General features: G+C 40.5%; 1 protein-coding gene across 3 annotated transcripts in view; it reads left to right on the top strand.

Annotated features, from left to right (window-relative positions):
* LOC125462367 (katanin-interacting protein) overlaps positions 1–24,609 on the top strand; it is a 119,523-nt gene that overhangs the window by 50,178 nt on the left and 44,736 nt on the right. For 2 of the 3 annotated variants that reach the window (XM_048552360.2, XM_048552359.2), the window contains 7 exons: positions 698–829; positions 4,577–4,717; positions 5,282–5,528; positions 7,442–7,585; positions 11,360–11,538; positions 12,169–12,278; positions 14,647–14,749. In XM_048552360.2, the coding sequence (XP_048408317.2) occupies positions 698–829; positions 4,577–4,717; positions 5,282–5,528; positions 7,442–7,585; positions 11,360–11,538; positions 12,169–12,278; positions 14,647–14,749 (1,056 nt within the window). The remainder of the gene's footprint in view (positions 1–697; positions 830–4,576; positions 4,718–5,281; positions 5,529–7,441; positions 7,586–11,359; positions 11,539–12,168; positions 12,279–14,646; positions 14,750–24,609) is intronic. The other variant, XM_048552361.2, reaches the window with a different exon arrangement.

The following is a 24,609-nucleotide window of genomic DNA, read 5'->3' as shown; positions in this document are numbered from 1 at the left end:
ATTGTTGACCCAAAAATGTGGATCTTGCTCATTCTTCAAGTACAGATGATATTGTCAGTAAATGTTTCAATGTAACCTTTTTCTCTGCTTGGTCTCTGTTTTGTGTTTTTACGCAAGATTCAGAAAGTTTACCATGGCTCCAGTTCTGATGTCCCTTGTCTGACAGATTCACTTCTGTTCTTTTCCTTGTCTTGCCCTAGTACTACTTTTCATGGATTATGGGAGTGGCTGGCAAGGTTGGTATGTGTTGTCCATTAGTAATTACTCTTGAACTGAGTTGCCTGCTGGACCATTTTAAAAGTCAATCACTTTTCTGTAGATCTGAAGCCACATATATGCCAGACTCGGCAGACTTCCTTTCCTAAAGGCCATTAGTGAACCAAATAATTGTGAATGGTTTTTAGGCCACCTTTAGACTGGTTTCTACACCAGATTTTTTTAAAAGTTGGATTTAAATTTTACCCATTGAAACTGTGTTCCTAGCACGTTCATTTGGGGCTCTGAATTACTAGTCCAGTGACAATATCACTATGCCACTGCCTTCCTTTATACACACAAAATTGCTAAATTCTGACAGGCATGGGGCAAGGTGGACTATTGTGTACCATTGAGATTTGAGTACAATTTTCAGTTCCGATTTTGTATTTGCCAAGCTTTATTCATTTCTGGTGCAAATAACGCTTTCATATTATTACAGAGTTCTGTCAATATTAAAACTGAAAAAGGAACGCAGTTGCACCTTGGTCCAACCGTAGATTACTCTGATGATTTTGAAGCTTATGAAAGTGTTGATATGGAGACAGAGGATATACCATGTCACTGTTCTCAGGTAATTTTAAACAAGCCGACAATATTGAAAAGTTTTGTCTGTTGTAGTATTTTAACAACGTCATTCAGCAGATGAAGTTTGTATTTGCTGCACTAGGCTGCCTTGCAGAGTGATCACAAGCCAATAGGATCGAAATTTCTTTAGATATTAATTTGTTTCTCTGATATCTATATGTTTAACCCGACTGGTATATATAGACTAAATGAGCTTGCTCCCACTTTGATTATCCCTTTTTGTGTTACCCTTTTTTACTCTAATCTGTTCATCTACCTGCAGGCCTTCACCCTTAGGACCCTAAGAATAGGTGTAGGCTATTCAGCCCATCATGTCTTTGCCGTCTTTCTAGGTTTTGATTAATAATTCTGTCAATGCCTGCACTGACTCCGTATCATTTAATGTTGTTAGTCTCCATAATTCTACCACTCCTTACTTGAACCAACTCAATGGTTGACTTCTGTGTAGAGAATTCTGTGGACTCATCACCTTCTGAGAGAAGGAATTCCTCCTCATCTCATTAAAGTTTGCCCATTACCCTGAGAAAATCTCTGGTTCTGAGCCACAAGCCAGTGGAAAAGCCCAGTCTATATCCAACCTGTCATGCCCTATGAGAACTTGGTCTTTCTAATTGTGGCCTTTAACATTATAAAGCAGGTTGCCAAGGTAACCATGTTAACTGCATTTCCACTCATGGAGCTAATCCAAATCTCAGGGTCAAATTCAATTAAATAAAGAAGTCTGGAGGAGTTTCTTTACTCGGAAAGAGATTTGAACATGGAGTTTATGGCCATAAAGGTAGTAGAAGTAAATAGCACAGATGCCTTTTAAAGAAATCTGGATAAACATGAGAAAGCTCTGGAAATGTCTTTGATGAGCTCAATAAGGATGTCCATTCATGGAGTAATTTATTTATTCAATGAGTGCTATGATTCATGCATGGTTCTCAACCCATATTGCAATCAACAAACATAGAATTGGATCCCATATACAAACCCACACAGAACAAAACCGGAAATACTCGCCATAATGGACCAGACAGTATAAATTCCAAGCGGAGTAGAATAACATCGCTTCATCGGAAGCCTCACTAATGATGTTACCTACTATGGTGATGAAACGTCTGAACAAAAACAAGCCAGCTCGGTGAGCAAGTCAACAACCTGAGCTACAAATCTTTCCTAAAACTTTGAGGCAACCAATATCACGTCGACAGTTCTCAGTGAACAGATCCAGTGCAGGGAAAAGGCCAAAGGGAAACTTCAGGTGAAGAGAGAGTGTTTGGATGGGAAAAGGACTCTTGTCCAAAGAAAAGGGCGCAGAGACGAAGATGGCAGAAGAAGAGTTTGATGTCATGTGGTGCCCGGAATTCGTAAGCTGGGGACACAGAGGAATAAAGCTGAGGCCTTTGCTGAGTACAGAATGTTTAGCATCAGAGAGCAGAAGGTAGGAGGGTTGGTGAATACCCAACTGAAGGTGGGGTTGGGGGAAGAGATGGCGTCAGAAGGAAGAGGAGGAGAGGAAGGTTCCAGAGGACCATGGGTATCTTGAAGTTGTTGCATCTTCTGAGCCTTGATAGCTGAAAGGAAAAGAAGTAATTTCTCATAAGCATGACAAATGAGCCAGAGGATGAAATGCAACTGTGAAACGGTGCACCCCTGAGCCGGTGTGACGTCAAGCCGTTGGAGAGAAAGATCGAGAATGTCCATGTGACGCCACGTGGCACTGAGTGTGGATCTCGGGATGTGGTAGAGCAGCTGTCTGTGGAACGTTGAATGTCATGGAGATATCTGTGATCGTGGGCGGATTTAAACATAGGGGGAGAAATTTCAGTTGGAATCCATATGGGGTGAGTCTGAGCTGGAGACAGTCACTGAGGAATGTCATATGGCCGTGGAAACAAGTTTTAGCAAATACTTGGTCAAACACCAGGCGTGACAGTGAAATTAATGTCAGTGGGCAAGAATAAAGATTGGAAACCCCGTCAGAGAGAGGAGCAGAATGTCTTCAAGGTTGGCATGCCTAGAAGAGATGTGGCAGTGAGTTAAATACTAAATAAAAACCGAAAGAACTGCAGATGCTGTGAATCAGGAACAAAAATAGAAGATGCTGGAAATGCTCAGCAGGTCTGGCAGCATTTGTGAAGAAAAAGTCAGAGTTAACGTTTTGGGTCCAGTGAGCCTTCCGCTGAACAAATACTTACTTTACTTCACGATATTCATACTTGTTGAGTAATAGAGTCATACAGCACAGAAATGGATCCTCTGGTCCAACCAGTCCATGCCGAACATAAGCCCAGACTAAACTAGTCCACCTGCCTGCTCCTGGCCCATATCCCTCTAAACCTTTCCTATTTATATATCCATCCAAATGTCTTTTAAACATTGTATTGTACTGGCATTCACCACTTCATCAGGAAGTTCATTCCACATGCAAACCACCCTCGGTATTCAAAATTTGCACGTAATGTCTTTTTTAAAATCTCTCTCCTCTCACTTTAAAAATGTGCTTCCAACCTTGAAATTCCCCATCTTAGGGAAAATACAATTACCATCAACTCTATCTGTACCTCTCATTATTTTATAAACTTCTATCAGGTCACCTGTCAACCTCTTGATCTCCAGTGGAAAATGTTCCAGCCAAGCCAGCCTTTCCTTATAACTCAAATCCTACATGCCCAGCAACATCCTGGTAAATCTCTTCTGAACCCTATCCAGCTTGATGGTATCCTTCCTATAACTGGGTGACCGGACCTGGACACAGTATTCCAGAAGAGGCCTTACTAATGTCCTGTACAACAAGTTCCTTTACTCAAAGGACTGAGCAATGAAGGCATACATGTCAAATGCCTTTTTAACCATCCTGTCTGTATGTGGTGCAAACTTTCAAGAAATATGTACCTGTACCCCTGGGTCCCTCTGTTCTGCAACACTACCCAAGACTCTATCATTAGTTGTATAAGCCCTACCCTTGCTTTTATACCAAAATGCAATATCCCGCATTTATCCAGACTGAATTCCATCTGCCATTTTTCAGCCCATTTTCTGACATTTTTAGTGAAGAACTAGTAACTGGTTTTATAATGCATTTCCTAATTGAGAGCGTCATATCACTTACATAATCTTAATTTCTTGCATGGTCTACTACTGCTGCTAGATTCTGTAGTTCTACAGTTAAATGCCTGTTGCAAATGCTTCATTGTTGTTCTGGACACAGGTCATAGATGGGGAAACCCTATTAACAGTGGAAGAATTTTGTATCATTTTAGAGGGTGTTTGGGGCATGTACTACCACAACAGAAACTTGAATTTTCATCGTGCCTTTAAAGAAATGACAGTTTTGAAGGAGCATGAGTGTAGTGCATGTGACTGTTTTACAAAAGAAAGAATGTGGAGGATTTTTGGAAGTGTCTGAAGGCAAATGGTTTTTGGGAGGGGTCAAATACAGAGTGTCGTGGGGAAAGGGCAAGGGCACCATGTTCAGGGAGAGGTGCGAGGCAGTGGGTTTCAGGCTGTGATGACAGTAGAGAGTTCTGGGGAGGGAGTGAGGATTTCAGGAACAAGGCATGGGGTTGGGTTTTGGTTAGTGTATGAGGCTGTTGACTTCAGGGCAAGGGAAAGGGCAGAGTGAAGGTAATTCTAAGATACTAAGCCCAATCATTTGATTGATTTTGCTAATGCTTTCAGGAAAGGCACTGGGATTTGTTCCTCCATGTCATTAATATTGGGTTTTTGCTTTTTTAATTACTTGCAGATTCTTGCTGATGATTGTTCGAAGATCAGAAACAACCCTTGTTTCCCATCAAAGTCTTCCTTCGTAAAACCTGGAAGGATAGCCGATAACAGCGATTCTGATGGAACTGAAAAAATACTGCTGAACTTGCAAGAAGTTAAGGTATGCACTGGCAAGTAATCCCCATTGAATTCCAGTAGAAAAGAGTTAATTAAAAAACTTCTGTTGTTTATATGTAAGATATTTTGGGCATCCCAAGGTGCCCATGTCAGCCATGTAATGGAGTCATTTGTGGGACAAATCCTGAAGGATATTACTATATGATCAAAAAGGAACAGAAGAGAGACTTGTATTTATTTGCCTTACCGTTAGATGCCCCAAAACACTTGAGCTATTGAAGTGCTTTCTGAAAAGCAGTCACTGTTATAGTAGAGCCACAGAATCATACAGTACAGAACCAAACTCTTTGGTCCAACTCGTCCATTCTGACTAAGTTTCTCAAACTAAACTGATGAATTAGAATCATTTAAGGGCCTGTTCTGCACTGTATTGTTCTATTGTTCTATGTTCTAAGCCCTGGAGTGGCACTTGAACCTTTTGACTCAGGTGAGAGCACTACTGACTAAGCCACTGTTAACACTGCAGCAATCCTAATACCAACATCTAATTAACATTCTGATTGTAATATTGTTGGCCCACTACTTAATGCATTACTTTTTTTATTAGATGTTGAGAAGAAGTTTGCAGCAGACTGCTGACCTCCAGCTTAGTGATGAAAAGAGCACTGGCAGTGAGGACTCTGATTCCCTGGAAGACGAGAAAATTGGAGAGCAGATTGAAACTCGAGAATCAACAGACAGTCTGGAGAATCTACAGCTGAACAAACAGTCTTTCCAGAGGGGGCCAGAGGCTAAACAGTGTGCTTTTCACCCTGGAGATCTGATTGTACTTGAATTTGGGCCTGGTACAAAAAGTAAGTCTGGTAAGATTTGAGAAATGTAATGCATTTCACCCTTCATAGAATTTTGAATTACTGTTTAAGATTTGCTTGTACAGCTTTATTGGAATGGAACTTTAAGATTTCTTCATTGAATCAACTGCTTTCAAGCTTTTGCTTTTAAAACAATGTTGGCATGGTCATACCAAAACATACACGATTTCATATGTTGCTTTACTTTCTTTACAAGAGCAAGGATTTATCTTTGCCAACATGATTGCTTTAAGTCTGACTGCCTGTGATACTTCCCAAGAGTAGAGTAATGGGATTAGCTTGGATAGCTCCAGCATAAAACTGGAAGGAGTAAAGAACAGATGCCAATACCATGAGCCAACTAGCCATCGCCAATGCCATTCAACTTCTATGATATTAGTCACTACTCACAATTTTGTTCTTTTCTGGTAGTGTCCGGCCATTAAATTATATTTATGCACAATATTCTGTTTGCACAAGTGCTGAGTGTTAGCTTACGTTTACTTGGTGGATATAGAGGTGGGGAGGCAATAGCCTAGTGGTATTATCGCTGGACTGTTAATCCAGAGACCCAGATAATGTTCTGGGGACCTGCGTTCAAATCCTGCCATGGCAGATGGTGAAGTTTGCATTCAATAAACATCTGGAATTAAGAGTCAAACGATGACCATGAATCCATTGTCGATTGTTCGAAAAACCCATCTGGTTCACTCATCTCCTTTAGGGAAGGAAACTGGTATCCTTACCTGGTCTGGCCTACATGTGACTCCAGACCCACAGCAATATGGTTGACGGTTAACTGCCTTCTGGGTAATTAAGGATGGGCAATAAATGCTGGCCTAGCCAGCAACGCCATCATCCTGTGAATAAATAAAGAAAACACAAGATAAATATCAGACTATTTAGCAGGATGTCAGGAGTTCATGCAAAATGGATAACCTTCTTTTCCTAGAGGCATCGACTCTTCTGAATCGGAGGATGAGAGAAAAAATCCAATGTAGGCATATAGGAACAGCAATCAGATGATCCATCGTCTAACTTGGAATCCAGTCCGTGTAAAGTTTCCAACATACAGATGTCCCAACAGTGTTTATCCTGGTGGTTTGTATGAAAGGCCACAAAATGGCAGAAGAGATAAGAAAAATGGCGAGGTTACACCTCAGTTAATGCATACAATCTGAGGGAGCTTCATAACCATTGCTTTTTATTTGTCAGAAGGCATTGGAAGTATATAGAGTGTAGTTGGATAAAAGGACTGTTGTACCTGACAAGGCTGTATTACTATTTTTCCCCTCTACCATTAAGTTGCGGTAACAACTTAAGCATAATTTTATTCTTTTTAAGTACTGAATTAAAAATGAAAACCAAAAGGAATAACCAAAACCAAGCAATTAAAATGTTCCTACACTTCCAGTCTGTCCTTGGATTGTATTTGCCATTGTGCTCAGCACGCAATAGGTAACAGTGTGAGGCATTGAGTCATGTTGACCAGAAAAGCTCCAGTTGAAATCTTGGCTGAGGACATTAAAAGTCTATCATTGCATTCTGCCCAGTTATTAGAAGAATAGCAATTGCATGGGATTTAAGAGTGCGCTGTTACTTATTATATAAATATGTAACATAAATGATACAAAGAAACTGGCAGGGTGATGGGGGAAGATTGGGCTGAATCAGATAGCTATTCAATTAAAGCCATCACAGGCCTGAATTGGCCCCTTTTATACTGTCTGATTTGATGACGTATTATTTTAGCATGCCTGTGCCCCCTCCTTCAGAGAGGAAATGACTGAAAGGAGAAAAATCAGAGCTAATTAAAATTATTCAAACTATATAATGTTGAAGCGTTAGAATATGTGTTAACAGAGTAAGGTAGGTTTGAATTAAAAATAGATTAATTATTAATGCATCATTTGCAGGCAGTCGAAAAGTGCGAGCTTTGACAGCAGCTAGGAAAAATGATGCAGGATCTTGCATTCCTTTGAAACCCAGTCTGGTGAAAAGTAAATCTTTTGACAAATTCACCTCTTCTTCTAACCAAGATGCAGCAGACCTGATTTCAAGTAAGGTTTCTTTCTGATAGTGCGAATGTGGAATTTCATGTTTTCTCTTTAGAATTGAATTCTGCTGACTGAGTTTTAACAGGATTATATGGTGAGAAGATAGGACTGTAAGCATGAGGAATTGTGAATCTTTCTTGGACAAATATCTGAGCAACTGAACAACTAATTGAAAATATACCATTGCATTTTGTTTTAAAGAGTACTAAAATTAAATACCTACGCATGGAGCACTGAGGGTTTGTTGTTTAACATTCATTTTAGAAGGAAGTTTTGATTTTTTTAAAATATTCATTTTCTGTCCCATTCAGTACTGAAGTTACATTGGATTACATGGTATATAGTTTTGTATTTGTTTATAGGATGTGGCATTAATGGTAAGGCACTTATTGTCCATCTCAGTTTGCCTTAAGCAGTTGGTGAAGAGTCACTTCTTCAAATGAAGCAAATTTTTAGCCTCTAATCTGTTCTCATGGCCACAGTATACATAGGTCTGGTCTGGTTCAGTTTCTGGCCTCGAGAAACGAGAATGTTAATGGGGATTCAGCGATGATAATGCAATTAAATGTCAAGGGGTGGTGTTTAGATAGGCCCTTGCAGGAAATGGCTGTTGCCCTGCCACTTGTGTGGCATGAATATCTTTTTTAAAAATTATTTATTTACAAATGCCACTTATTAGCCTGGATGTTGTCCACATCCTGTCGCATATTGCTTAGATTGCCTCATTTTCTGAGGAGTTACAAGTGGTGCTGAATATCATTCAATCACCAATGAACATCCCCATTTCTGACCTGATGTCAGAGGAAAATCAATCCTGAAGCACTGAACGTGGTCAGGCTTAGGACAGTATCATAATCCTCGCTTAACATAAACTGAAAGAATATTAAATTGAATGTTACTGTGGAGTCAGTATATCTAGTCAAACAATTCACGAGCAACAGCTTCAATGCTCACATGACTTTTGCACAGTACTGCTGCTTTCGCAATCAATCCCCCTTGTTCCTGGTAATGTCACCCCTGCTTCCCAAGCCTTGCCTCCTGCCCTTGTTCTCAGTCTTTTCTCCCTGCTCCCATCTCACTCCTCCAGCCCTTGCCTCTTACCAGCATTGCTTGCCACCCTCGCTCCATGTGGTTGCTTCTTGCCTTAGCCTTGCTTCCTGTTTTCTGTCCTCTTAGTCCTTGGGTCTGTTATTCTAACTTCATCTGTTCTGAATTCACACTAAAGCCCTCGCCTCCATGTACTTACAGATGTTACTCTGAACATAGTCTTCAGACTTCACCAGAACACCTTTACCGACCAATGTCAATCACTAGATGACACCTGGTCAATCAAGCCTTACTGTGGATACTTCTTTATTCAGTATGTTTGGATATGTTATGACACGTGTCTGGGGCAGATAGGACTTTAACCCAGACTTTCTGGTTCAGAAGTAGAGACACTACTGCTGCACAACAAGACCTCTATTCTTAAAAGTCTAATGTTCTGCTGTTTGAGTTTTAACATTATAATATGGTGAGTCTGTTTCATACTTAGCAAGTTTCTTCAACAGAAGTATACAATGCTGTGCAGGTGTTTTAACTTGGATATTGTATTTTCTGCACGAGATATATCCAGTAATATTGATTATTATGGGAACATATGACCCACTCTGAAGTGATTTCACTTAAATTCGCCATTTTAAGGATGGCGACAACAATTTTAAGTGAGGATTTATTGTCTAAGGTTCTTGAGCATATCTGTAGTTTGGTTTGTGGGTGTTGTGGCTGTTTGGCTCGCCGAGTGGTTCGTTCGTTCGTTCACGAATGTTTAATTACTCTGCTGGGTAATATCATCCGTGCAGCCTCTGATGAAGTGCTGATGTGTTTTTCTGCCTGGTATTGAAGCTCCAGGGTCCATTGGAATTGGTTACCTCATTTCTGGTATTTCTTCACAGTGGTGTGTATAGAGGGTCTAATTCTACGCACTTAGTGTATCCAGGGGTGGTCCTGCAATGTTCCCCTCAAGCTGAGATGATGAACCTCCATGAACTACAACCAACTTCCTTTTTGTTAGGTATGACAACAATCAGTAACGATTTTCTCCCCCACCCCTCCCAATTCTCATTGATTCCAGTACTGCTATGATTACTTGATTTTACACTTGGTCAAATGTTGCCACAATGCCAAGTTAGTTATTCATGTCTCACATTTAGTACGGCTCTTTTGTTCATGTTTGGACCAAGTCTGTGAAGAAATCTGGAATCAAATAGTCCTCGTAGAACCTGGGTTATTTTTGTGTAAGTGCTGCTTGATATCACTGTCAACATCTTCTGTCATTTATTTACTTGTAATTTTACTGATGGGAGATTGGTCAGATTGGGGTTCTAGTGCCTTTTCTCATTGTTCAGTGAATGCTGGTGTTGTAACTGTCCTGGAATGGCTACATTTGTGGCTCCAGGAACAGTTTTCTTAAATATCTACTAGGATTTTAAATTTTGTACATTTTGTTACTGGACTTTTCCAATTTCTGGTCTGTGAATAGTGACCTGAAATTTTATAATTGTTCAGGACTGAGACTGATAAATGTTGACATATTAAAAATATATAGGATACAGGGATATTGCAGGAAAATGATGTTGAAGTAGGTGATCAATTCATGATCTTGTTGAATGGCAAAGCAGACTTGATGGGTCAAATGGCCTATTCTTTCTTTTTCTTATGGTCCAGTGACAATAAGAACCAAAAAGTATTGTCCATTGTCCATAAGCAAATATGACTGCTTGGTAATTTGAGAAAAGAGAAATTTTAGAGGCGCAGAACTGTAAACAGTGTGCTGAAATCAACATACATAGCATCACCTACTAGTCCCTTAGCTTTCTCCTGTTTGGTTTCTCATCCTGCACCTTGTAGAAACTTCATATTCACTTTTCTCATATTTTATTGTGCACTAATTTCTGCTAACCTAAATGTTGAGTGAGCAGATGGGTCACAGGAGAGGTAATGTTTCGTTGATGGCTTGTCAATTCTTTTAGCCCATTAGTGAAAATGAGGAGTCTCGGTTTTCACGAGCATCATTTTAACCCAAGATGAGCTTTCCAACATAAGACCCTGCCATCTCAACTTAATAAATTTGTAATTTAAGTTGGTTTCAGTTATGGTGACTATAACAGCTATCGTCCTTTGTTATAAAAGCCCATTTGGCTCACTAATGTCTCACTTCAAAGAAGGAAATCTGGTCTGGCCTACACTTTATTCCAGATCACCAGTAATGCGGTTTGACTCTTAACTGCCGTGTGAAATATCTGAGCATGTTGCTCAGATCAAGGACACTTGAGGATCAGAAACAAATGACAGCAATTCCCGCAATGTATGAAAGAATGAAGAAAAATGCTTTGTTATCACCCTGCTTATTCGACAATCTTTCAACCTGACTGTTAAGGGGGTCGATAGTTGCTTTCCCTATTCAGTCAGGTCCCGGAAACCTGGTTCCTCAAAAAACAATGTTAATTGTCAGCTGAGACTTCTAACAACATGATCAGCAAAATTAAATTGAATGTGTTAGGACAATTGTGACAGACATTGTAGGTAGTGATGGGCCAATATTTTTTAACCCCTAAATAGAAATCTCAAAACATTAAATGGATAATCATTTGAATTTTAGATCATGCATCCTGATTTTCATTTTAATATCAAAATAAAGTTCCTTGCTTAACTTTTTAAAATTTTGAGTTTGAGTGTATTTTTAAATGGTTAGTCCCAGTGTATTCAATAAATGTAATATATACACTATTTATCTAGCTCAAGAAAGTCGTCAAGAGAGGGTACTTTCTGCTGCAAGAAGGAATATATGCCAGGTGAAGGATCCAGAATTATCTGCTTCAAGTGTATTTCAAGCCATGCAGAAAGAAAATGAAGATATGCTGAAAAGTGTAGAAAAGCAGAGAACAATCACAAAAACACCTACATGTTGGCAAGTGGTATGTAAGAGTGAGGAACAATACTGAAGTGCAAGAGGTTTTGAAATACATGTCAGATACTGGAATGGATTAGAGTTATTTCTTCCATTCTAGTAGAAATTCTCTAAGCCTTTTCTGCTTACAAGTGATACAAAGTTTCATGCATTACAAATCATATTTCATGGGAAGAAGGGAAGTTCTATCACAAACAGAAGTTCTGTCTCTACAGGCATCATAAGAGAAGTGATCTTACCTCAGCATAATTGGTTGCATGGTTTCCAGGCTTTCTATTAGATGTATTTTTTTAACAGGATTGAGGAACCTGTAGCTCATTGAATATTATAAATCTATTTATGTTTGAGAGTCAATATACCATAGAAAATGTGTGTGTGCATGGAGTCTTCCTACTCTGAGGCATGGGTTAAGCAATTTATGTGCATGTACATTATAGTGACTGAAAATAATCATTTTAGTTTCCTGGAAAATCATTCTGTTCTTTCTTAGTCATCATTGGGTCAAAAATTTTCAAGAGTAATTTGAAAGAAAGGGAGATAAATTCTGGTTTTGTGTAATTTAAATTATGATATTTGATCAAGTATTTTGTTTGTTAAAAAACTACTTTTTCACTTATCTAATTGTTTCATTATTTAGCTTTCGCCTTCAGAACCAGCAAGAAATGGCACACTGCAGTGTTTGCCTGTACCAGTAAAGCACGATGTGATCGGTAAAGCTATTGAACGAATCAGCTATTTGGAACCAAGGTAATTTTGGGCTTCTTTGTCTTTATATCAGTATACCGTTAAGGTATTGAAAACGTAGATCGGTACGCATTTTCATTCAAACTATCAGCTGTCCAGCCATCATATTTTTGTCACTTTTATACTGACTGTTCTGTTATGACTTCCTATTAAACACATCATTCTGTATGGTCTGTCCACAGGAAAATATATTCTGCACAAACTGTTTTTGCGGAAAAAGCTTAAGTCTTTTTGAAATGTTTAATATTCTCTTATTTCAGTAACTGAAGTGTTCAAAACGTGTTTAAACATGTATTCATGAAGCACTTTAACTCATTTGCCCTTGAAATTTTGCATTTCCCAGAGTGCATTAGATCAGCCCTGTCAGCTCCACTAGAAATGCCTTTTATTTAATCAGTGTGATGTACACTGTGTGTTTTATATAACTTTTAGTATTAGTTGCAGTAAGCTTGGATTTATGGTTTGAGTTAGCAACCGGTTTTTTTCTGTGTCTGAAGTTAACTGTTACCCTGTAATTGTATTTCTGTAACTTCATAATGATTTCCTCAAAATATTTTTGAAATCGTGCTGTAGAGTGAATGGATTTTGTGTAACAATGGACTTTTATTTATTTTTGATTGTTTCTGACTCAGTCTGCTGAGTCTTTTGAGGCTTCAGAAGTTTGTTAGAGAAAACTGTGATCTGTTTTTAAGATCAAGGGAAATATCCACAGCTGAGGGAGCAAGACGTTTAGTGCCACTTCTGACTGCATAGTAGAGGATAGGTGTGAAAACACAAAGTGTGCTTGCAGCAGAAGATCAATAATCTCTTTGAATAGCTAATGTTGGGCCCTTCTTTCTATGATCGTCATGTTCAGCTGTGAGTGGGTAAGAAATGAATGGCTGGAACATAGAGTTTTAATTGCAAGCCTATCACTAGAATCAAATCCATATTGCACCAAATGGTTTAACGGTGGTAACATTTTTTTCCCCTCAAGATGTGATCATTTCTTCACTCAATTCTCAATTCTCAATTTCCAAGCAATCAGCCCGTAAGACACACTCGTTTTGCAAATTTAATAATTTTAACCTAATCAATTTAATCTTACCTAGAGGATCGGCTTGTAGGTTTTTGACCATTTGGGTTGTTCAACAATTGCACTGCAACAACACGTTAATCATGTTACAGGCTTGGAATCCAGATAGCCCAATTTAGTAGTTAAAGATCAATTAAACTTTGATTACCGTAAACAAATTTCATATCAGATCTTAAACATTGATAGGATCAGTTGAACCTCCTATTACAGATTCAACATGTTGCACAGTACTCCTGAACCCCTGCCCCCTCCACAATTCTTCAGGTACTTGTTTCCTTTATCTCAGTTATTTGTTATTTATGTGCATCACTTCCTTATTCACCAGCTGTCATACCATTCACTGGGGAAGTAGAAACAGGAGGGTATCACTTCCATGGCTCATTGAGCCTGCTCCAGCATTCAGTAAATCATGGCTAATCTGATTGTTCCATTAACTCCCCTTTCATGACTGCTTCCTTTAATCTTTAGTTGCTTCTTAAATCAAAATTTTGTCTGACTCAGCCCTGAAGTTATTCTATGATTCAGATTGCACTGCTCTCCAGGGAAGAGAATACCAAACATTGATAACCCCCTAAGAGAAAACACTCATCCTCATTCCTCTTTTAAGTGGAAAGCCTGTCATTTTGAAACTGTGCCTCCCCATTCAAGCTGTTCCCACTAAAGCAAACAGTCCAAAGATGTGCAGGTTAGGTGGATAGGCCACTCTAAATTGCCCATAATTTCCAGGGATGTATAGGTTATGGGGATTTGCCATGGGAAATGCACAGTTACACGGATAGGGTAGATGGGGAGAATCTGGATGGGTTGCTGTTTGGGGGATCAGCATGGACCTGATGGGCTGAATGGCCAAATTCCATGATTCTCTGAATAGAAATTCTAATGGAATGGTGGTAGAGCCTTGCCACTGAGGAACTGAGTCCAAGTCTAAAGCTGTGAAGGTAGACACAAAATATTTAACATCTTTGTCTACCCCTGATGATTATCATGTTTCTGCTGACACAAAACCAACATTTACTTGAACAGTTTGGGACAATAGTGTGTGGATGGGAAAGCTGCTTATTAAACACTTGTTGCCTCCATGGATGACGCAGATGTTTTGAAATTAAAGGAAAACTTTGTTTGGTCCCATAAGCAAATGTTTGAAGCAGGCGTACAGTAGATTTGCTTTTTTTCAGATGCTTTTGGATGGAGGTAAAATGTAAAATGATACTTTGGGATGCAGTGATTGCAGAGTGTGTTACTATGTAGGAATTTTAACTTTGTAATTTCTTTTACTTACCACCTTCTGTTTTACAGTCAACAAAAGAAACTTCTAAAGGTGTTGGAGAAAATTGAAGTGCCTTCCAGTGATAGGTCAAATAGCAGTACCATAAAGGCAAGAATTGGAATGACCACGGAGGTGAGCAACCTTCAAGTTTTACCCACAGTGGGGGGCAGTGGTCTAACGTAATAATCCAGAACTCTAGGCTAATGTTCTGGAGACCATGAAATTTAAATTCAGTAAAAACCTGAAATGAAAAGCAAGCTTAACAGCAACTATATCAGCAATAAGTTAGGATCCGTATTAATTATGCTGGAATGTATTGTTTACCACTATTGTTTTCTGTAATGATTAATTTGACTTAACGGATGCACACCATCCTTACTTGCTGCAAAAAAGTCATGAGCACCACCTCATCATAAAATATTTTGCCAGCATCTCAATACCCAGATTTTTACCTTGCCCACACTAGAATGCTTCACACTGTAGAATGACAGTAGATTGATCATGTATGTAGGAAATATCAAATAAAATTGAGCCCAGAAAAATATGAATTAATGTTTCTGGGGAGGGCAAATGAGGCAAGGGAGTGTACAAAATATTAAAGCATTTTGAAGTGTAAAAGGACAAAGGAGTTTTGGAATACATGTCTACAGATCCCGGAAGGCAGCTGGACAGTTTGACAAGATGATTAAGATGACATAGATAAGATATAGATAAGGTATTAAAGATAAGGTATAAAATTCAAGAGCAAGGGAGAGGGTCCAGAAGAAATTTACCAGGCTATTGCCAGGAATGGAGTGTTTGAATTATAAGGAGACGGTGGATAGGCTTAGGTGTTTTGCAATGGAATTTGGGAGATTGATAGCTGACCTTACAGAGGTTTGTAAAATTGTGAAGAGTAATAGATAAGGTGAATGACAGGTGTTTTTTTTTGCCCTAGGATGGCGGATTTCAAGATTAGATGGCATATTTTTAAGGTGAGAGGAGAAAGATTTTAAAAAGACACGAGAGGATTTTTTTTTGCACAGAGAGTGGGTCACATATAGAAAGAACTTCCAGAGAAAGTGGTGGATGTGGGTACAGTTACAGCATTTAAAAGACATTTGGATAAGTATGTGAATAAAAAATGTTTGGTGGGATATGGGCCAAGCACAGGCAGGCGGGACTAGTTAAGTTTGGGAATATGGTCAGCATGGACTGGTTGGACTGAATGTCTATTTCCATGCTTTATGGCTGTATCTCTATAACTGATAAAACACTAGTTAAGCTAAAGCTTGGAGTACTGTGTCCATTTCTGGACACCACATTACAAGAATTATGTGACTGCACTAGAGAAGGTGCAGAGTTATTTAAAACTGTTTTGCTATAATCTCTGCGGAATGACAAGTTGGAGTGATTTCTTCCGATGGGAGACACTGACACGTGATTTAACTAAGCTGTATAAAATTATCAGCCTACTTCTGTTAGAGAGGTCAATATCCAGATGACATAGATTTAAAGTATTGGTAGAAGGATTAAAGAGGAGGTGAGAAATGTTTTCTCCCAGAGGATGCTGAGGTATGGAAGTCACTATCTGATAGGATGGTAGCAGCAGAAACCTGTTATATTTAAAAAGCATTTGCATTTGCACTTGAAGTGATGTAACCTTCAGAGTACAGACCAAGAGCTGGACAGTGGGAATGGGAATGGATAATTCTTCTTAGCCAACATTGAGTGTGCTCTGCCATTCAATGAGATCATGGCAGATCTACTAATTCTGTGCTGTCCTCAAAAATGATCCTGAGCTTTTGGTTGCCTACCATTAGTATACCCCACTGTATTCCCTGGCCAACATCTCTGTTTTGGGTTTGCTCCAGCAAAGCTCAGCGGAAACTGGAAGGACAGCATCTCATCTTCTACTTGGGGTCCCTTTAGCCTTCAACACTCAATATCAAATTCAGTAAGTTGAATTGAGTACCTTACATGTCCTTACCCCAAACTCCACACACAAGTCCTTGTTATCACATGGACTGCAAATACAAACAATTCGTTGTCAGCCACTAATAGCAGTTATGGCCCCCATTAGCGTCACAGAGTCCTACAGCACGGAGACAGGCCCTTCAGCCCAAATTGGTCCATGCCCACTGAAATGTCCATCCATGCTAACCCCATTTCTCTGCATTTGGCCCATATCCTCCTAAACCTTTCTTATATATGTATTTGCCCAAATGCCTTTTAAATGTTGTTAATGTACCTGCCTCAACACTTCAGCTGACAGCTCATTGCATATACATATCACCCTAAATGTAAAACAGTTGACCCTCAGGTTCCCATGTATTCTTTCCCCTCTTACGTTAAACTGATGCCCTCTAGTCCTTGATTCCCCAACCCTGGGAAAAAGATTGAATGCATTCACTCTATCCCGCCTGTCATAATCTTATATACTTCTATACGATCCCCCCTCAGTCTCCCACACTGTAAAGAAAAAAGTCCTAGCTTGTCCAACCTCTCCCTATAACTCGGGCCTTTGAGTCCAGGCAACATCCTTGTAAATTTCTTCTGCATTCTTTCCACTTTAGTGACATCTTTCCTATAGCAAGACGACCAAAACAGAACATAATATTCCAAGTGCGGCCTCACCAACATCCTGTACACTGCAACATAACTTCCCAATTTCTCTACTCAATGCTGTGACTGATGACGGCAAGTATGCCAAAAGCATTCTTCACTGCCCTGTCTACCTGTGACTCCACTTTCAGAGAACAGTGTGCCTGTATTGTAAGGTCCCTGTGTTCCACTACACTCCTTAAGGCCCTACCATTCATCATGAAACACCAACCTTGATTTGACTTTCCAAAATACAACACCTCACACTTACCTATATTAAACTCCACTTGCCTTTTCTCGGCCCACTTCCCGAGCTGATAAAGATTCTGCTGCAATTTCTGATGACCTTCTCACTGTCCACAGTACCATCTGTTTTAGCCTCATCTGCAAACTTATTAATCATGCTTTGTACATTCTCATCCAAATCATTGATATAGATGTCAAACAGCAATGAGCCCAGCACTGACCCCTGACACATGCCACTAGTCAGAGGCCTCCAGCTTGACAAGCATCCTTCCACTATTACTCTCTGCTTCCTACCATCAAGCCAATTGTGTATCCAATTTGCCGGCTCTCCCTGGATTCCCTGCGATCTAATCTTCCAGAGCAGCCTATTATGTGGAATCTTATCAAAAGCCTTACTGAAATCTATATGGACTACATCTACCGCCCTGCCCTCATCAACCTTCCTGGTCACGTCATCAAAGAACTCTAATAAATTTGTCAGGCATGATCTCCCACGCATGAAGCCATGTTGACTACTCCTAATCAAACCATGGATTTGTCAAACTTGATCCTCAGGTGGATAGCTCAGCCATGGCATCAAGACCTTGGGTGTGAAGGTCACACTTGCATTCAATTAATCAACTGTCTCCCATTCTCAGTTATCTGCTAAGTGCAGTTGGATCCCAAGGGGAAAGTGTTACACTCCAAGGAGGCAAAACTCTGTGCACAACACTGTGTGGGAAAAGCACCAGTTTCCGCGAGCTCTCTGAGTAACTGTGCCTCAAGGTGTTTGCAGAACTTTGCTACCTCTTTAACGAAGACCACAATCCAGAGTAAGAGGTAGACAACAATTGCAGGTGCTTTCAAGGTGACCACAGCACTCAATTTGGTTGTGTTTGCATCTTTCCGGGGCTCAGTTGCTGTCAGGTAGGATGTTGTGATCTGCAACAGATCACTTCTTCAGCTAGGCCACCAATGCCTTTTTATCATGGCTTCCAACTATATTCACTTTGAGGTGGATGATGCTAGGCAACCCCAGAGGCCTGTCTGCTCTACTGTGTTTCCAGAAGGTCCAGAAAGTTTTAGGCACACTCGTGGCAAGGAAATGCCATCAAATCAACTGGGTTTTTGTTTTGTTAATGGAAGTGATTCCAGTCTCTTAATGTGCAGCTGTTACGTGATGACTGCAACTGCATGCATCGGATATCTGGAGCTACCATCATTTGCTCATCTTTTGGCTACCTCATATTCCCAAGGTCTTCTCTCAGTCATATAGCTTCAGTTTTCATTCCTGGAGGACAAAGGATTCCTAATCTAGACCTGGCTGGTGACCTCAGTGAAGCACCAGACTACGAAGGCACCAGGGAGGTAAAACCAGCGCGATCTTAAGATGAGAATCTCAACTGAACAAGCCATTGATATGAGCTAGAGTTGTGGGACTGCAGTAATGTCTTGTATTTTGCAGGACACAATATTTATAGCACTGTCAAGATAAGGCCAAGCGCCGTGAATTATAGGCAAGTTGGGGAGATCTCCCAATGCCATCATCCCTCCTCTATCCCTCCCCTTGGGATCCATCTATACTGAGAATGGGAGACAGTTGATTAATTGCAAGTGAGTCTGGCCTTCAGACCTAAGGTCTTGATGTCATGGCTGACCATCCATGAGGTTGGCCACTATTTCATAGCATGTGGCCACCAACCCAGTAGGCTGGGAATCATGGCATTGCACTTTTGCTGGAGATGTGTACTGTCTTTGGAAATGTTGACAAATGACTACACACTCTGTATCCCTGCTGCACATGTTGATGCATGATTAGTGAGGCTCAGCATCATTGACCTGTTGAGCAGAGCATGGAATCTCCTGTATCACTCTGACACGGACTCTCCACTGCAGTCCTTGGCCCCTGTTTCTGTAGGTATCACTCCTTTCACTGCCCAATGACTTTCTGCAGGTTATTAGTTGGTATGAGAAGCGTCTGTCTCTCTTCCTGTCTCTGGAGAGAGATTTCTTTTAGATGGTTCAAGATGGAATTTCTCATTGACCACAAGACTTCCCTTTCTTCTTGGATGGCCACTTTTACCAGGTGACCTTGCTAAAAACCAAGCCACATTCCATATATGGTATTGATATTCTGGAAACTAGTTCTTTCCCCATCCGTGATAATGGGAACTGCAGATGCTGGAGAATCCAAGATAATGAAATGTGAGGCTGGATGAACACAGCAGGCCCAGCAGCATCTCAGGAGCACAAAAGCTGACGTTTCGGGCCTAGACCCTTCATCAGAGAGGGGGATGGGGTGAGGGTTCTGGAATAAATAGGGAAAGAGGGGGAGGCGGACCGAAGATGGAGAGAAAAGAAGATAGGTGGAGAGGAGAGTATAGGTGGGGAGGTAGGGAGGGGATAGGTCAGTCCAGGGAAGACGGACAGGTCAAGGAGGTGGGATGAGGTTAGTAGGTAGGAGATGGAGGTGCGGCTTGGGGTGGGAGGAAGGGATGGGTGAGAGGAAGAACAGGTTAGGGAGGCAGAGACAGGTTGGAGTGGTTTTGGGATGCAGTGGGTGGAGGGGAAGAGCTGGGCTGGTTGTGTGGTGCAGTGGGGGGAGGGGACGAACTGGGCTGGTTTTGGGATGCAGTGGGGGAAGGGGAGATTTTGAAGCTGGTGAAGTCCACATTGATACCATTGGGCTGCAGGGTTCCCAAGCGGAATATGAGTTGCTGTTCCTGCAACCTTCGGGTGGCATCATTGTGGCACTGCAGGAGGCCCATGATGGACATGTCATCTAAAGAATGGGAGGAGGAGTGGAAATGGTTTGCGACTGGGAGGTGCAGTTGTTTATTGCGAACCGAGCGGAGGTGTTCTACAAAGCAGTCCCCAAGCCTCCGCTTGGTTTCCCCAATGTAGAGGAAGCCACACCGGGTACATCTGTGCTGCTTTGTTTTTGCTCTGGTCAGTGCCTTGCCTAATTTATTTTTAACAACCCATCATCAAGGAATCATTGTATTCTCTTGGATGAGAGTCTGTACATTGTCAGAGTCTGTACATTGTCTGAGCCTGTCTCTGTTATCCACTTCAAGTTTGCAGTCAGGTGATTTGGAGCTGCTGCGATTTTAGTTTCTTGTGACCAATTCCAATCAAATTAAGTCAATACAGTGTGGAGCTGGAGGAACACAGGTCAGGCAGCATCAGAGGAGCAGGAAAGTTGATATTTTGATTCGATACCCTTCATCAGTACTCATTACTGTATCGACTCTGATGCCAGCATTCACGGTTCTTGCTATCTTCAGTTAAATTAACATTGTTTTATCAGCTATTGTTTTTGAAATCATTTTTAGAAAAATCACTGTCAGATCATAACTGCGCAATTGTGCCAGTCGGTCAGAGAGGAGGAGAACACTAAGAAGGTGAGACAGCGAAGGCTGCCAGCTTAGTATTGAAGGATATGCATTTTATCAGATCTCTTTGAGATCATTGACCTTTTCTGGCATTGAATCTAGTTCCTGGACATTGCAATCTGGCTACTGATCAACTCAGCAACTCCAAGTGAGGCTGTTTTGTGAAACTGACGGACTTTCTCTTGCCATTCTCACTGCCTGAACCAGCAGCTATGGTGAAGAGTCTAAGAACTGGAATGAGGACTCCCATGCGCTATCATGCATTACTCCTTCCTCTCCTCCCCACTGTTGCTCTCTGACTGGTGTTGCCATTGAAAATACCACCATGGTCCCTTTAACAAATGCTTATGTGCAGCGTTAGATGTGTAACCCTCCCCCCACCCGTGCCTCAATTAGCTTGGGAATTCGGAAGCAGATGGTATTTAGTTTGCTCTGCAGAGGATCCACGACTGGGATTGCAAATCAGCGAATCTTGTTCCTGCCCCAGGTGCAAAGGTAGGAAGATTCAACCCACATATACTCACCCATTTGGAGAAAGAAAAGGTTCTGGCATTTGATTAATTGTGTACCAGTTGCTGAACTGCATCTTTGAACAAAAGTAAATTTAGGTAATTTCATGATAATTGATTTAATTTTCCTTGGGTTCCTACTGAGTGGAAGTATGTTTCAATTGCATTTTTTTTAATTAATAGTTTTTTTTCTGATTATGAGTAATTGAAGCATTCTGTCTTGTTCTCGAGGGAATATTTTGTGAGATAGGATTTCTTTGACATGTGATTCCTTCAACCGTGGATTAGAAACAGGACTTTGAATTATGTAGATATTGTTCTTTTACAGGAAATACCTGACTAAATCAGACTTTCTTTGCAATGTGTAACTGGTAACTTATTGCCTGAAAGTGGTTTTCAGAGAAACCGTAGACCTATTTGTTATGAATACCCTGAAATCCAAATACTTTGGAAGAGCTTCTTTATTGCTTCACACAGAACTTATTGTTCCATTCAATAACACCCCTAGCCTCCTCCAGATTGGCTGTTCTTTAAAAATTACTTTGTGATGCATTTGGGAGTTGAACCCAGATATCCTGGTCTTGGAATGGGAGTTATCACCCCTTACACCTTAGTATTTATTTTAATAAGCTGCTTAGATACGTTTTAACACGGTGCTGTGGCAGTTTGGCCTTGAACTTGGACCTTCTGACGCGACCACTGCCCCGGAAGACCCCCCCCCCAACAAGTACACGTTAACAATTATTTTAAACAACCCATTTGAACACACAATGAGACACATCTGGGCAGGTGGAACTTTAACCCAGACCTTCTGGCTCAGAAGGAAGAAGACTACCACAACACCACTAGACTCTTCAGAACTCACTCTTACGTTTCTTAATCAACCTGATCAGATATGTTATGACACACCTTTAGTGAGACCATGGCACCTTTACCAGAGGCAGGGACATTATATCTGTGTGTCTTAGTTATTTTAAGCAACTTCGAATCCAGGCCTCCTAGTCCACAGATTGGGATGCTATCACTGCACCACAAGAGCCCCTTTTTTTTTAACTGACATGTAGAAAGTTTGTGAGTGATGGAGGGCCAGGGTAGGGGACTCACCGGATACATTATGACATATCTCCAGAACTAGTGGGACTTGAAACGGGATGTTCTGGCTAGAGGTAGTGACATTACCACTGCATCACAGTAGCTCTTCTTGTACACCGTATTTTTAAAAAGAAGTGTTCTGATCAATCTGTTTAGAGATATTATAACAGACTTCTGGAGCAGGTGAACTTGAATCTAGGCCTCCTGGTTCAGAAGTCAGGATACTACAGCTGAGCCATAGGGGCCCAGCTCATATAGTTAACTAAATAATACACAGCACTTATTTGCTTGTTACTTTCAACCACTGTGTATTTGAACTTTATCAACTGATTTTGATACTAAGTAGGAACATGGCATTGGATTCTTCAGACTTAATTAATCTATGAAACACCTTAAAAAGAAGCATTTCTTTTACAGTCATAGAGCCATTTAGCACAGAAACAGACCCTTTAGTCCAACCAGTCCATGCCAATCATAATCCCAAACGAAAGTAGTACCTCCTGCTTGCGTTTGGCCTCTATCCCTTGAAACATTTCTTAATCATGCACTTAACTAAATGTCTTTTAAACATTGTAACTATCCACATCCACCACTTCTTCTAGGAGTTCATTGTGCACACAAACCACTGTCTGTGTAAACGAAATTGCCCCTCATCTGTTTTTTAAATCTTCCTCCTCTCAGTATGGAAGTATGTCCCCTACTCTTGAAATCCCCTACCTCTGGAAAAAAAAATACATTTGCTATTCACCTTATCAATACCCCTCATGATTTTATAAACCTTCATAAGGTCACCTCTCAATCTGCTCTCCTCCAGTTTAAAAAAAATGTCCCAGCCTATCCAGCCTCTCCTTATAACTCAAACTCTCCAATCCCAGCAACATCCTGGTAAATCTCTTCCGAACCCTCTCCAGCTTATAATATCCTTCCTATAATAGGGTGACCAGAACTAGACACAGTACTCCAGAAAAGACCTCATCAGTGTCCGGTACAACCTCATCTACACTTGCATTCTATCATTTGTTCTCTTGTTCGTTGACTGTTCTATGATGTTAACTTTCTGATATTTATGTACAAGATTACCCGAAACCCCAGATGATAATGTTTGATTAAAAACGAAAGAACTGCAGATGCTGTAAATCAGGAACAAAAATGAAGATGCTGGAAAGGCTCAGTAGATGTGGCAGCATCTGTGAAGGAAAAAAACAGAGTTAACATTTCAGGTTCAGTGACCCTTCCTCAGAACAATGTTTGATAATTTCTTACCATTTCAAATTGAAACTTTTTTATTATCCTTCCCACAAAAGTGAGTTGCATTTCACCATATTATATTCAACCTGTAAATCTCACTATATATGGGATATCGCAAACCCTGCTGTACTCAGTACTTTCATGTTGCTATATTATAATATCCAGTCAGAAAACTGCCTTCCCTCAGGACAAAACTGCACTGTGTCTCGAAATGTGAACTGGTTAGGGAGCAGGTTTTGAAACATCACTGAGTTAGTTTGGAAATTTTTGCTGAAAATGGACATTTCTCCACATTATATTCCTTCTGCAAATTGCTTTCACACTCAGTGAACCTGTCCGTATCTGTTTACAACCTCTTTAGTCATCGCCACAGCTATCTGTCCCACCCAATGGTGTGGGTCTTGTCAGTGAACCTGGAGACATTACATGGAAACATAGAAGATAGGAGCAGGAGTGGGCATTTAGCCCCTCAAGCCTACTCCACCGTTCACTGTCATCAAGGCTGACCATTGAGCTCAATTCCTAAATCCCACCATCCTCCCATATCCCTTGATTCCTTTAGACACAAGAGCGAAATCTAGTTTGTGCATGAGATAGAGAGATATAAAGATTGTGTATGAGAGAGTCTTCTTGATCACCTTGTCAATCTGTTTGGCTGCCTTTTGGGATCTGTAGACATGTAGTCCAAGATACCCTTGTTCCTTCTCACTTTAAAATTGTTTAATATTTTGTATACTTCCTTGCCTTGTTTGTCCTCCCCAAAAACATTAATTCACATTTCTCTGGATTGAATTCTGTTTTAGATTTTCCTACAAGTCTGACTTCTCCAGTCCATCCCTTCAGTTTGATGTAGTCCAATTCCAGACTTACAAATTGAAAACACATGGAGAACATTGTTAAATTTAAACAAAACAATTCTTTTCATGTCACCACCTTTATA

Source organism: Stegostoma tigrinum, chromosome 23 (assembly GCF_030684315.1).
Source record: "Stegostoma tigrinum isolate sSteTig4 chromosome 23, sSteTig4.hap1, whole genome shotgun sequence".
In the NCBI taxonomy this organism is placed as follows: domain Eukaryota; kingdom Metazoa; phylum Chordata; class Chondrichthyes; order Orectolobiformes; family Stegostomatidae; genus Stegostoma; species Stegostoma tigrinum.
The sequence above is the reverse complement of the archived record's forward strand: the minus strand, read 5'-3'. Positions and strand labels throughout refer to the sequence as shown.